Source organism: Acomys russatus, chromosome 21, assembly GCF_903995435.1.
Source record: "Acomys russatus chromosome 21, mAcoRus1.1, whole genome shotgun sequence".
In the NCBI taxonomy this organism is placed as follows: domain Eukaryota; kingdom Metazoa; phylum Chordata; class Mammalia; order Rodentia; family Muridae; genus Acomys; species Acomys russatus.
In genome coordinates this window covers 46,475,098-46,489,077 of record NC_067157.1, presented here as the reverse complement: position 1 = coordinate 46,489,077, position 13,980 = coordinate 46,475,098, and the positions used below count along the sequence as shown (strand labels likewise).

The 13,980-nt window shown below is 41.7% G+C and overlaps 1 protein-coding gene across 1 annotated transcript in view; it reads right to left on the bottom strand.

Annotated features, from left to right (window-relative positions):
- Positions 1-5,023: 5,023 nt before the first annotated feature.
- Positions 5,024-13,980, bottom strand: part of LOC127205166 (estrogen receptor-like) — a 63,721-nt gene continuing 54,764 nt past the window's right edge. The window contains 4 exon segments of the mRNA XM_051164352.1: positions 5,024-5,032; positions 5,437-5,568; positions 6,756-6,817; positions 7,634-7,750. Of these exon segments, the coding sequence (XP_051020309.1) occupies positions 5,024-5,032; positions 5,437-5,568; positions 6,756-6,817; positions 7,634-7,750 (320 nt within the window).

Here is a 13,980-nt window from a genome sequence, read left to right as displayed (position 1 = left end):
AGCATCCCTGAAGACAGGACTAAGGGTGAGTCTTCTTGTTCTCCATGTGTGTCCATACTGAATACCAAATTCATCTCCTTGTTTTCACTATTACTCATTTTCCAGGGTAGTGAGTGAACAGACCTGATTGGTTGAGAATCCTTAGAGTTGGGCACCCTCTGGTCTAGGACTCTAGTAATATCTGTACTGTTTTTTATATATGCATTTCTATCATAAAGCTTAACTTGTAAATTAGGAACTGTGAAAATAGCAATAAAGGAAGAAAAAATTTTTAAATTAGCATCAATAAACAACATAAATTGAACAGTAACTCTGCAATAAGAAGTATGTGCTATGCTAGCGCTCTCTCTCTCTCTCTCTCTCCCTCTCTCTCTCTCTCTCTCTCTCTCTCTCTCGCTCTCTCTCTCCTGATTGTACTAGCCTCACAAGTCTCTTCAAGTTCTTGCAATGTTTATATGATAAGGAAAGAGGTAAGTGGCATAGGCAGGCATGGTGACATAGGGTTAGGCTACCACATTAGTATTATTTGAATATAAGCTATGCAGTTTCTGAAGCTGATCTGACAACTGTGATGTCTACCATGTACATGTATCATGTACAACATAGATTCTGTAGGCAAGATCATGATTTGTGCTCTGAACAAGACAAATAAGGACAGAATGAAATGTAGAATGACTAGTTGACTTAGAAATTTTCCATTTAGTATCTTTTGGATCCATTGAACAAAAGATAATTGAGCAATGAAAAGCAGTAACCAAGCACTGAAAACCACAATACATCCATGAGTGAAGTCTGTAAAATGGCTCCATGCCTTCCAGTAGCAGAGGCAGACATCCAACATGTATAACTTTAAAATCAATTATGTAGTGCATTAGACAGCAGGACGCTAAAGAAAAATAAACAGATGTCCTGGGAGGCTGTTAAAATGCATTACAGATAGAACCAAGATTAAAAATAAAATTATAACTTTTTAAAATTTGTTACTTTATGCTAAGAATAAGGGACTGAGTATTTGCTCCAAAATGGAACATCTACATTGACCAAGGGTCGGGAGATATGACAAAACAGGAGGCAGAAAGAATGTCAGAGGCAGATGTGTGGAGGAGCACTGGCACATGTTGTCCTCTGAGCATGACTACTACAATCATGATCTCACTGCACTGTGATTACCTACACAAGACCTATCTATGGTCAAGCCAGCCAAGATGGGGTGGATGGTCTCCAGGCCCCACCCCTTACTGAGGAGCTTCCTGCAGTTGACAGCTGAGGAGAGACAATCTGTCTTTTTCCCTTAGGGATGTGACCACTGATATGTTTCAGTGTCCCACACCTGGTATATATGGTCACAGTTAACTGGACTTAGTGGGTTGTAAAAACAAAACAAAAACAAAACAAAACAAAACACAGTTGTGAAGGCCACATTGGGAAGCTTGCAGGGTGGAATGGAGTATAAATATCATATTTGACTATATGTATAAAAATGTTCAACAATAAGGAACAATTTGTAAAAGTAACAAATATGAAAATATTCTAATAAACATTAAAGAACAACCACTTGACAACTCTGATAAAAGTTCATGCTCATGCTTATCCCATAAATAAAATAGAATGACTCTTTTAAAAATAGGTATATTATTTTAGAATACTGTCATCAAATACTTAGAGGTTAGCTCACCACTTCTACTGTCTCAAATTTCATTGCTAGGTGTGATGAAACCTAACCAGAATAGTTAATGAATAAACCCTGCACATCTATTAACATCTCTGTGGTAATTTCCTCATCTGCAAAATGAAGATGTTGGCATCGGCATGTCTTGGGTCTATTGTGACAAGTAGTCTGTAAATCTAAGGCATAATTAAAGGATAAACTGCAAATCTCATTCATCATGCAGCTGTCCACAGCATAGCTATCAAAGGGTTTTTTAAGGCATATTTATCTATGCCAGGTTTTGACTAGTGCAAAGAAATTAGTTATGTCAACCTGGCAGACATGGATACCTGACAATATCTCCCTCCAATTTCAAAACAAAATAAAAAAGCAGCAAACAGATGATGAAGTTCTTTGGTAAGGATTCTTAATACAGAAGAGAGATGTAATCACTCACACTTGTGTAGGACTTCGGATTTGTAAAGTATTTTTATTTGTTGTGATTTGTGGTCTTCATGACAAACTGCTTAAGTAGAAATTGTTTATCTCATCTTGCACCTGAGATCAGCATGGCTCATAAAAAATAACTTTTACAGAGTTGCTTTACCAAGTCTGAGCAGGAACCAGGGTTTGAATCAGGGTTTCACATCTGAAGTCTCCCCCTTTCCATTAACCAAGACTCTCAAACACACAGGAAACAATATATAACCTGGAAATCAAATGGCCTGTGTGATCTGCTGGGTTGGATAGAATCCAAGAGCAGATATCTGATTCTCAGACTCCCATCTTGCTGCTTTGTAATTGGAACCACCCATCCTCTGACCCAGGCAAGCCTCAACATGTCTTCTGAATTTTTATTACATGCAGATGTTCTCTTTGTATTGTGAGGACACTGATGGGAGACACTAGGGTCTTAGCCATAGTCTCTTTACCCATAATGCCTCGCATTTAAGAAGTCCTAAATGTATAATTATTTAAATGGATTGAGTCCGTTCATTGATTTGTGCAGAAAGTCTCCTTAAACTTTTGCTGTATGGCTTGTTTTAGTGTTAAATAGGCTAAAGAAAGAACTGGAAGACAGACAGTGGGATTTCTCAGAAAGCTGTGCTGTGTTGCGTAAGCAAGAACACAGGGATCTAACCCAGCATGAGACAGTGGGGAGGACCTTCCTAAAAGATAGATATTAATAGACATCAGCAATCTAAGTAAGACATGAGGGGAAGGACGTGATGAAGAAGGAAGAACAACCAAGACAGAAAGCTCGGCACATGTACTAAGGTGGGAAGGCATCCCGGGTACACATCCTAAATGTTGCCTCTTGAGGAACTACATTTCTCAGAGAAAATCTAATCATGTGGGACTCTTGGGACAGCAGACATTCTAACAAATAAAAATCATCTCCCCAGCCTGTGAGCATATACAAGGGGAGGAAATCCCCCTCAGGAACAATCATAAGGGAGGGGAGTAAGGGGAAAATGGGAGGGAGGGAAGAATGGGAGGATACAAGGGATGGGATAACCATTGAGATGTAACAAGAGTAAATTAATAAAAAAAATCATCTCCCCATGTAGCTAAGTCACATACTCTTAGTTCCTTAGAAGAGATCTTTGATAAATGTATCGAGCCCTACTCTAAAATCCAATTAATTCTTTGCTGTGTATGTAGAGATAAAATACAATATCCCAACTGGTATCCAGCCCTGTTAAGAAACTATACTGTTGTGAACTTGTTACAAAGGAGTATTCAGTTATAGCTTGTTTTTGACAAATTCTATAGTTAGTTATAACTGTACGTCCAGTTATAAATTAAGTTTTTATCCAGGGGAATGTTAAGAGAGTTTTATACATATGGTGTCATAAGGTCATGTGAGGTATCCCATGCAATAAATGCTATCACTTTACAAAAGGTACTTTATACAAGTCTTTATAAATGACTTTATAAAATATAGAGATGTTCTCACAGGTCATGGTTTTATGTTAAAGCGTGTCTCAAGGCATATGTATGTAAACAGAAAAGGCCAGGAAGACCCATTCTCAGTGTATGTAGACAGACACTGAACAGTGGATGGGGAACCCTAAAAACGCACAACTAAATGTTGAATTTGTGTGCCTGCAGAGTTTGTGTTTTGAAATCTCAGCCCTGAGGACCTTAGAATGTATCTGCCATTGAAAACAGGGCATTTGAAGGGCTAATTAAACTTAAACAAGGTCATAGGGATAAGGCCCTAATCCGGTATGACTGGTCTCCTTACAATAAGAGGAAAAGAGTGTGTGGGCAGAGGAAAGGTCATGTGAGGATGTGGGGGAGGTGGCACGGAGTAAGCCAAGGAGAGAGGCACCAGGAGAAACCACAGCTGCCAAACAGACCACAGGCTTCCAGCCTCTGGTACCAGGACAAGACTTGTTTCCCTCGTGAAGCCGCCTGAGCTGTGGTGTGAAGTAATGACTTTTACCCCCCATAGGGAAAAATTCACATATTGAACCTCTAGCATCCAAAACAATATTTGGACGAGGCCATTTATGGAGATAATTAAGATTAAATGAAGGTGGGACTAGAGGGGTGATGACTCAGAGGTTAAGAGCACTGACTGCCATTCCAGAGGACCCGAGTTCAAGTCCCAGCTCCCTCATGGAGGTTCATGACCACTTGAAACTCCAGTTCCAGGTGATCTGATGTCTTTTTCCGACCATGGGGACCAAGCATTGAAATGGTGAGCAGATACATTGTCAGGCAAAGTACCCACATACATAAAATAAAATTAAAATTAAAAACTGTTTTGTTTTAGATTAAATGAAGTCAGAAGGGTAGGCCCCTGACCTGCAGGGACTGGTGTCCTTTTAAGAAAGAGAAAGATGAATATTTGGGTAGAGAAAATGCTTTGTGAGCATACACCAGGTCTGAAAGAGAGGCCTGCCCCAGAAACCACTTTTTATAGCCTATGAGCCTTAAACTTTCAGCTTCGAGGAATGAGTGACAATTACTTTTGTCATGTAAGCCACCCAGTGTGCAGCATTTTGGTATGACAGTCCTAGACCACTAACGCAGACACACATTTTTGCAGTCACAAACGCACATATACAAGTGTGTGCTGACACGGATTGGCCCAATACAGGCAAATTATCTGCATTTCTATTTGAAAACAGAAGCCTTATGTTATGCCTTTGTAAATTGGAATTTTTGTTAGACCAAAAATAAGGGTGTCATAGTTATATTTATGCAACCAGGAGGGCACTGTCTGAATAATAATTAAAATTTTAAAAACACAAAATAATTTTTAGGAAGGGGGATCAATGTATGGGTACCATTCCATTTTTCAAAATGCTCTGGATGTATTTAGAGTGATTCTTGCACCTTTCAGAGAGAATGATCCTGCGCTCAAGCTACCTGCAGTTAGCAAAAAAGAGACTTAGACTCTCCTGTTGCTAGCTGAACTTTTCTCCACGCAGCTGTTACATTCCTGTCACTTACCAAATCACAGTAGATGCTTTTGTGAGTTTAATTAAACCTGAGTAATTTTCCAACAGTACAAAGAAAGATGAATTCCCTAAATATTGAATCCATTTATGACTCAAGGTGTCATTCTCTGAATGTGACTGTTCAATTCTTAGAATTAATTACCCTCGGAATTAAAGCTGCTTTTTAAGACATATAGTCACATCTCACACAAAGCATAAATTCAACATTTCAACCCTTCACTCAGAGACAATTCCACATGCTGCCTTCACATTCTCATGCTGGCCATAAATGATGGCATGGTCCATGATCAGCCGCGTGATAATCCACTATACCCTCGTCTTGATTTCCGTGATCAGCCGCATGGTAATCAACTTGACCTTCATCTTGATTTCCATTCCTGGGTTTCCCTCTACTTCCCTTTTTGTCCTGGTAATTAATCGGTTAAAGCTTAGCTTTCCTCTGTGCTGAGAAGACAGGAAAGTGGGCAAATAGCTTCTCTGGTAAGCCTTAGGACCTGAGTTTGATCCCTAGGACACATGAAAAAAGCGGAGTATGGATGCAGATGCTTGCAATCCCAGTGTGGTGACTAACCTAACTGTCTAACTGTCAACCTGACAGGGTCTAGAATGAAGAAGGGGACAAATCTCTGTGTGTGTGTGTGTGTGTGTGTGTGTGTGTGTGTGTGTGTGTGTGTGTGTGTGTCTATGAGCTTCTACACTGGGCTAATTTAGGTGCAAAGACACACCCTTACTGTATGGTAACACCATGCTGTGGGCTAAGATCCTAGACCTCATAAAGGGAAAACAGAAATGAGCTGACTCTCATCTAGAGTCCCAATAGGATGTCCTCCCCTCTGTCCCAGTTTCCTGGTAAGTGAAGGCTTTCGTGGGACATGCCCCTTGGGCTAGTATGCAGATATAAGTGAGTATATACCATTTGAGTCTTTCTGCTTCTGGGTTAACTCACTCAGTTGACCATGTCCCCTGGAGGGGTGGACCTGGTGGCACTCAGAGGAAGGACAGCAGGTTACCAAGAAGAGACTTGATACCCTATGAGCATATACAGGGGGGAGGTAATCCCCCTCAGGAACAGTCATAGGGGAGGGGAATAAGGGGAAAATGGGAGGGAGGGAAGAATGGGAGGATACAAGGGATGGGATAACCATTGAGATGTAACAAGAATAAATTAATAAAAAAAATACCAAAAAAAAAAAAAAGAAAGAAAGAAAGAAATGAGCTGACTGCGGGCAGTCACCATCTGCTGCCTCCTTCTTGTGGCTGCATTGTGGCCAGCTCAGGCTTCTGGTGCCGTGACTCTGGGGACGAGGCAAAAATCAAGCCCTTCTCCCTTAAGTTGCTTTTGTCAGGCTATTTATCACAGCAAAGTGTTATGGTATATCCAGTGATGGTGAGATGGAGACCAAGACCAGGGTTTAATGAACAGCTATTGCAGCCCACTTAAAGAACTTCCAGACCAGTGAGAGGCCCTGTCTTGGGGGAAATAAATAGACAAGTGGATAGTACCAGAGAAACAACATTCGAAGCTGTCCTCTGACTTCCACATATGTAGGTGCCCCTTTTTTGTTACAATTTTGGGTCTTCCCAAACTTCATCTGCTTCTAGATTTTTCCTCAGGCTTCTTTTTCCCTCACTGTGGAGCCTTCTGAGTGCATCTGGGATTCCACTTCCATAGGACAGCATCGGTTCTCTGTCACTACAGCGAAGGCCACACAACACTAGACCCAGCGTCCCATGTAGGTAAGATTTCCAACCCAAGAACTCAAGGGAATCGCTCAAATAACCTTGTCTAGGATCACCTAGCAATCCCCCCAAAGAAAGTTATACTCCAGAATCCCAGGAAGAAAACTGAGAGACTGAACACATGAGGAGCCAGGAGAATGTGTGCATGTGCACCCACATACCCCCACCACAAATAAAGCAACACAGCCAAACCTGAGTGCTTGGGGATCTGTGGGCATTCAGCTGCCCAACAACCACCCCCAGTATCACACCAGACACAGAGGCTATGGAAGGTGCAATTGACTCACCTCAGCAATACCTTTTGATTGAAATTCAGATTTCCCAAGTAACATGAGACAATTGAAGGAAACACATGGCAGCTGTTCCTCTCTCCCAAGTGGGAGTCTCAGTTGAGGACAGCTTTGTCACCTGATATCATTTTCCAACACTGGCCATATCAACAGCAACTGCAACACCCTGCCAGAGTGCATCATGGAACAGTCCTCCTTTACCCAGCACTACCCACACACTTGTGATCTAAAATGTAATATTTACCTTGAAAATATAAAACATATAGTGGTATGTTATAGTTCTTGCTTGGTTCTAGTTGCTTCTCAGTGAAAAGAAAATACTATGATTCGTGAGATTCTCCCTCCCTCCCCCCCAAAATAGGAGTAGATAAAAATAGAGATTTACTAAACCTCCCATTGTCATACAGGAGAAAAAAGCCAGCCCTGGGGCTATTGTAGCCAGTGACGTGAGCATTTGCACCTCAGGCACCTGCACTTACCGCCTTTCATCATGCCTACTTCATAACACTTGCGCAGCCGGCAAGCCTGGCAACTCTTTCTTCTGTTCTTGTCAATCGTGCATTGGTTTGTAGCTGGACACATGTAGTCATTATGGCCTAAAGAAAGCAAAAGGATGATGTTAGAATCATTTCGGGAGGCCTAAGAGGTCAGACTTTACGTGGAAACTGCTGGAAGGTGTGTTTCATTGCTGTTGCCTGGCCACACTAAACAGCTACCCAATCATTCCTTCGTCTCCATCTTCTACTGGCAAACAAGATGTCTGCTGTCCTTAACTTCTGCTTCATATGACTGCTTTAGGAGTTGTTGGGGCAAACTCTCTCCCCTTCACATGACCTGTGTTGAACAATGTAAGTGAGTTTTGATTGTAGTGCAGGAAATGAAACCCAGGGCTCCCCACATGCTAGGTAAGCCCTGCTGCTGGACAGCACCCCTACTCTGCACGAAAATGTCCTAAGGATGGATGACCACAAGATCAGGGTTTCTCTTTATAAGCTTTCTGTTGTTTTGTGGCTTGGTTTGATCTAAGTTTTCTGGAATTTCTTGGGCTACACACAAATACACACACAATCACACACAATCTCAAAAGAACTGTTGTAAATCTTTAATTAGATATTCAGGTGAGTTGAAGAATATCTAAATTCATGTCAGAGGCGCAGGCTGGGTGGAAGTCAGTCTGTCACCTGCTACCTAGGAGGTGCTGAGTAAGCTGCTGGCCATTCCCTAAGGCACATTGTCTTCCTGTCTAAGCTAGAAAAGGTAATGACACACATATATAATAATTTTTATAACTGTTGCATCATTATTCTAAGACTTCAAAAATGAGTCAGTGCATGTCAAGGGATGTGACAGCGCTCCGGATTGACTCTAATTATGAGTCCCTTTTCTTTCTTCTCTTGACTGTTGATTCTGTCCATCAAATGCTTCTCCTCGGACTTGGGCATGTGCAAACCCAACCCGTCCCTCCATGCTAACTTCTGCCTTATGTCACTGCCCTGTTTAACCCAACTGGACTCTCAGAAATGTTACCTTCCCTTACCTCTCCTGAGTGGCTCACCACAAGCCATTAGTTTTACACTCGTTACCTCTCACTCGCTGCTCCTACATGAAGTCTGCAGAATGCCGAGCACTGCATAGGGGAAAGTTTTGAATCTGGACTAAAGACTAAGAGAATGCTATATTTTCCATTCTCAAAACAAAGCACACATATATTCCATATTTAATTTAGATTCGCCATACAGGCCTCTGCCTCCCTGCTCACTTAAGGGCAAGATCCAAGATAGTGAAATGTTTGAACATGGACTCATGGCAACGTAAGATGCAGCCCCAACTAAAACAGAGTGGGATGGGGATTTGAAAAGATATGCAAGACTTCACATTTAGGTGTATTTTGTAGAAAGCCTCCATGTAAAGTGACCTCAGATCAAAGTAACATCTCTTTCTTCTATTGCATAAGAGAGATGGGTAAAGAGAGAAACCAGAACTACAAATTTGAAACTGGCCAGAGATCTCACACTACCTCAAAAATCCAGACACAGTGATTATGTTTTGGCTTTTGTTTTGTTTTGTTTTGTTTTGTTTTGTTTTAATACAGAGTATCACTCTGTAGTCTAGTCTGGCTTTGAACTCACGGAGGAGATTCCAAAGATTTGCCTGGAGTAAAGGCAGGTACCACTGTACCCAAGCACAGTGGTTCCTTTTTAATTGTCTTTACTAATAGGGAGAAGTTGAAGAAGGAATGGAATAAGAAATAAAGTTGATATGTGCTTAGGGTTTACAAACTCTAAGCAAATGCTTCAATATTCTGATACTCTGAGGGAAATTTGAGTGTTTTACATCCTCTGGTGTTTACACAGAATATATCGATATACTTTAGCTCAAAAACACTAAGTACACATTAAGCCTCAGAGGGGAAAAAGATATCAGTAGCTACTTAAACAAAATACTACATTGACTCACTTTCTCTCCAATAACTAGGTATTTTGCAAGCCCGAGAAGAGGGGAGAAGTGCAGTGACTCAGAGACCAACTGGCTGCCTCTCCTGTTTGGATTGGCTAGCCACTATAGATGTCTATCTTCATGAAACCAGGTGAAATTCTTGAACTAACATGTCTAAAACATAAAATGCACTGGATCTATGTAAGTGACAAGAAAGAGGGCAGAGGCACAGGATTATGGCCAGAATGCAGGACTTTTATGACAACACCCAACATAAGTTGAAATGTCTAATCAATAGCTGATTAGAAAAACGATCCTAACAAGTATGTTGGCCATCTTCAGTCACAATGAATCCTTCCTAACCAAACACCAGCAATGACTATTTCTAAGTCTTCAACTAATATTAGATTTTTTAAAAGTAACAAAGCTTATTGTGGAAAAAAGTATTAATATCTATATTAATCCATATAATTATTATAACAGTTATTTTTCTAACCTGCTACAATGTTGATAAAAGACACAAACACGTATTAGATTTTAAATATGCCTTAAACCTGGGGCTGGGCAGATGTCAATCCCCTGCGCTGCCTTGTTACCTCCCAGCCCCACATCCGGCTCCATTTGCTTTAGCCGTTCCTAGCTGGACTCCTTCCCATCCATAATTCCATAAAGACTTGATCATGCTTCTCATGTGGGACATTTCTATCTAACACCAATCCTCAGAGATGATTCCTCCCGGCCTTTTCTCCTTCCTGTCCTCCTGTCTCCTCGTGCTCCCTCTCCTGTGTTCCTCCCTCCCATGATCCTCCTACAAAAGCTGGAGGTTTGCCTTGATAACGCTGTAAATGCCTGGTGTTAAAGCAAGCATTTACCCCCACTCCTTTATAACCCTATCTCATCTTGTGAAAAATAATTTGCGAGAAAATTGTAATGAAGGAGAATTAATTTTTGAAAACTAACTCAATTACATGAGTGAAAGATGCAGCAATTTTACTGTAGAAACAAGAAGCTATATCCTTGTGACAAGACTGGAAGAATTACAAATGGATGCGTCTATGACAGACTAGTCAAGCAGAAGGATGGAAAACTAAACTCTGTTTTCTTTCTCATCAAGAATAAAAAGCCAGCCTGGGAGTGGTCAAACATATACAAGACCTTGGGTCCCGTCATCATCACGCACAAAGAAAGGAACTGAAAGTCCTTTGGAGAACTATATAGCTTGACGAGTGGGAAGTGTAGGGACAGCATACCAATGATACCTACAAGCCAGAAGAGAAACATGGGGCTCTTGCCACATGAGGACTTTTCCTTCCACTTCTCTGGAAGGCCTCCCTTGACGTTCTCCTTCTCTCATTTATTCTTTCCCATGGCATCTGTTTCCTTTTTATTATTATCACTCAGAAAGCCTAGATTTGTTTGTCATGAAAATAAACAACGTTCCATACCCAGACACTTAAGAGAAAGATAAACACAGACCTAATTAAAACAAGCAGTAGCTTGAAAGAAATCTCAAACTGCGGACTTTTCCTTTTGTCACCTTCTCCCCTCAGGGCGTTTTGGCAGTTGCCCCAGAGCAAATCTTCTTTTTGGGGCTCTATCCCTGTCTGTACACCCAACACCCATCCACCCAGAATTGACTCACAGACCCTTCGGAACTGGCATTACCAGTTGGACTGATTGCTGTGGTTTGAATCTCGCATGTCCCTGGCTAGCTTATATTTGGAATGCATAGTCTCCAGTTTGTGGCCCTGTTTCAAAGCCGGGGCCTGGCTGGGGAAATTAGGTCACTAGGGGGTGGATCTTTGAAAGTTAACACCCAAACCTGGCTCTGCCTCACTCTATATTTCCTAGTCAGACTCCAGTTGACAGCCCCTGCCTCAGACTCCCACCACCACAGGTCAAAGCTTTCTGCAACCTTGCCTGCCCTGCAACAGCGGAACCTGTGGGCCAAAATAATCTTCATTCATCTCCTAAATTGTTTCTGTCATGTCTTTTGTCATAGCAACAGCATATAGCAATGCAGTGACCATCTCTGCGCATCAACATTCTCTCTCCTCTCAACCCACCCACCAGGAAGCCACACACAGAATCACTGTAGATCACCTTTCCTCACTGGACCCTCCCCCAACCCCCCACCGCCACCACATGGTCTCATACACACAGCCACCAAGAGAAAGAGCCATCAAATCAATGATTCTGATTCTTTTTCAAAGCAAAGCCAGGTATTTAAAATAAATACAAATGTGTATGGGAGTGAGTGTGTATGGGAGTGAGTGTGTGTGTGTGTGTGTGTGTGTGTGTGTGCGCGCGCGCGAGTGTAAGACAGAGGTAGATTTGGAGTGTCTTTCTTCATTGGTCTTCTATTCTATTACTCACATTTTTTTTAATTTTAAAAATGTATTTATTCCTTAACAGTTTCATACATATATGACATTCATTGATTAAAGTGCTCCACCCTCAAGCAAAGATTATCCTCTCCTCTCTCATCCTTCTCCCCCCCCCCCATGAAATCCCTTCTTTTCATTCAAGGAATACGCTCCTCTACAACTCTGCCCCCAAAACCAAGCTTACTTTAAGTCCTATCATCACTCTCACCATGCTGGCTTTTAACTGCCTGTGTGAGTCCGCAGATGGGGTTAGGCTTGTCAGGCAGTGAACCACATGGAGATCATCATCCTCAGGCGTAGATTAGAGAGCTGGGTGGGTACACCTTTTAGCTGAATCGAGCAAAGATACTAAAGCTCTGGCTGTCCCTCCACCAGCCTGTCTGTGCAGCTCAGGACCCAAGAGGAAACAGGCTGTGTTAGTCACTTTTCTGTTGCTCTAATAAAATATCATGATCAAAATCAACTTATAAAAGAAAGTTTATTTTGACTTAGAATTCCAGAGATAGTGGAGGAAGAGGAAGGGGGGGAGAGAAGGAGTGAAGGAGGAAGAGATGGAGGGATGGAAGGGAGAGAGAGAGAGAGAGAGAGAGAGGGGAGGGGGGGAAGAATGTCATAATGGGGGGGGAAGAATGTCATAATGGTGGGGGAAGTGTAGCAGCTGACAGCCACAGAAAAACACTGAGAATGATGTAGAAAAAGCAAGCTGGAAGTGAGGCAAGGCTATAAATTCCTAAAGCCTCCCCACACCCCCCCCATGATGTATTTCCTCCAACAAGACTGTACCACTTCCCCATATAGTGCTGTCATCATTAACTGGCAGCCAAATGTTCAGATACCTGAGCCTACAGCAGACATTTCTCACTCAAGCTACAAGCACTCCGGACAACGTGAGCAGTAAGTCTGTAACACTTGTTAACACATTCGAACACTTAGCTCACCCGCACTGGACGTCATGCAAATCAAAGTAAATTCTCAAGGACAAAGGAAATCTAAGGTGCTTAATACCCACACATCAAAAACCCAAAAGCCTCACTGGAAAACCCCAACAACACTTTAAAAAGTATTGTATCTTGCTATTGCTTTGTACGTATACACACACGCGTGCGCACACACACACCAGTGAACACGTGGTGGTCAAAAGACAACTTTCAGGAGTTCATTCTTTCCTTTCATCTGCTGAAAGGGCCACTATGTGCCCTCTAGACACATAGCTTCTGGGTAATTATTTTGTCCCCACCTTGCACTTCACCATAGGAGTGTTGGGATTTTCAGTGGGTTTCCGTAGGCTGTGGGGATTTGAACTCGGTCCTTTGGCTTACACAGTAAGCATTTTTACCCACTGAGCTACCTTCTTGGCTCACAAGTCACATGTCACTGTCATTGATTTCACATCATTTTAATCTCTCTTTTAAAAACTGTTTTAGATTGTTTATGTGTATGAGTGTTTGCCTACACGTATGCTTGTGCATCACATGCATGCCTGGCCCCTGTAGAAGTCAGAAGGAGTCATGTCTCCTGAAACTAGAATTATAGATGGTGGTGAGCTGCCTGTGTTGGTGCTAGGAATTGAGCCTGGGTCCTCTGGAAGAGCAGCCAGTGCTTTTTACTACGAAGCCACACATCCCACTGACCCGTTTACTCAGGAAACACCAATGCACTCTAGCTACGTTCACCTTCTCCTTATCAGACACCCTTACCAAAATTTTTCCACTAAATTAACAAGAGTTTATTAGAATTAGAAACATCCAGGAGTTTCATCTAAATCATTTACAATCTCATATAAGAAATGAGATCTGGATTTATTTCTTTAAATATCAATATGTATTTGTAGAGAGTTAAATACAGCTTTAAATCCTATGAGAATTTACATTAGAGTTACATTTAGATCTTGCAGACATTGAGGCAGGAGAAAAGTGAGGAAAACTGATTTTTTGTTTTTGTTTTTGTTTTTTGAGGCAGGGTTTCTTTGTGTTAGCCTTGGCTGTCCTAGACTCACCTTGTAG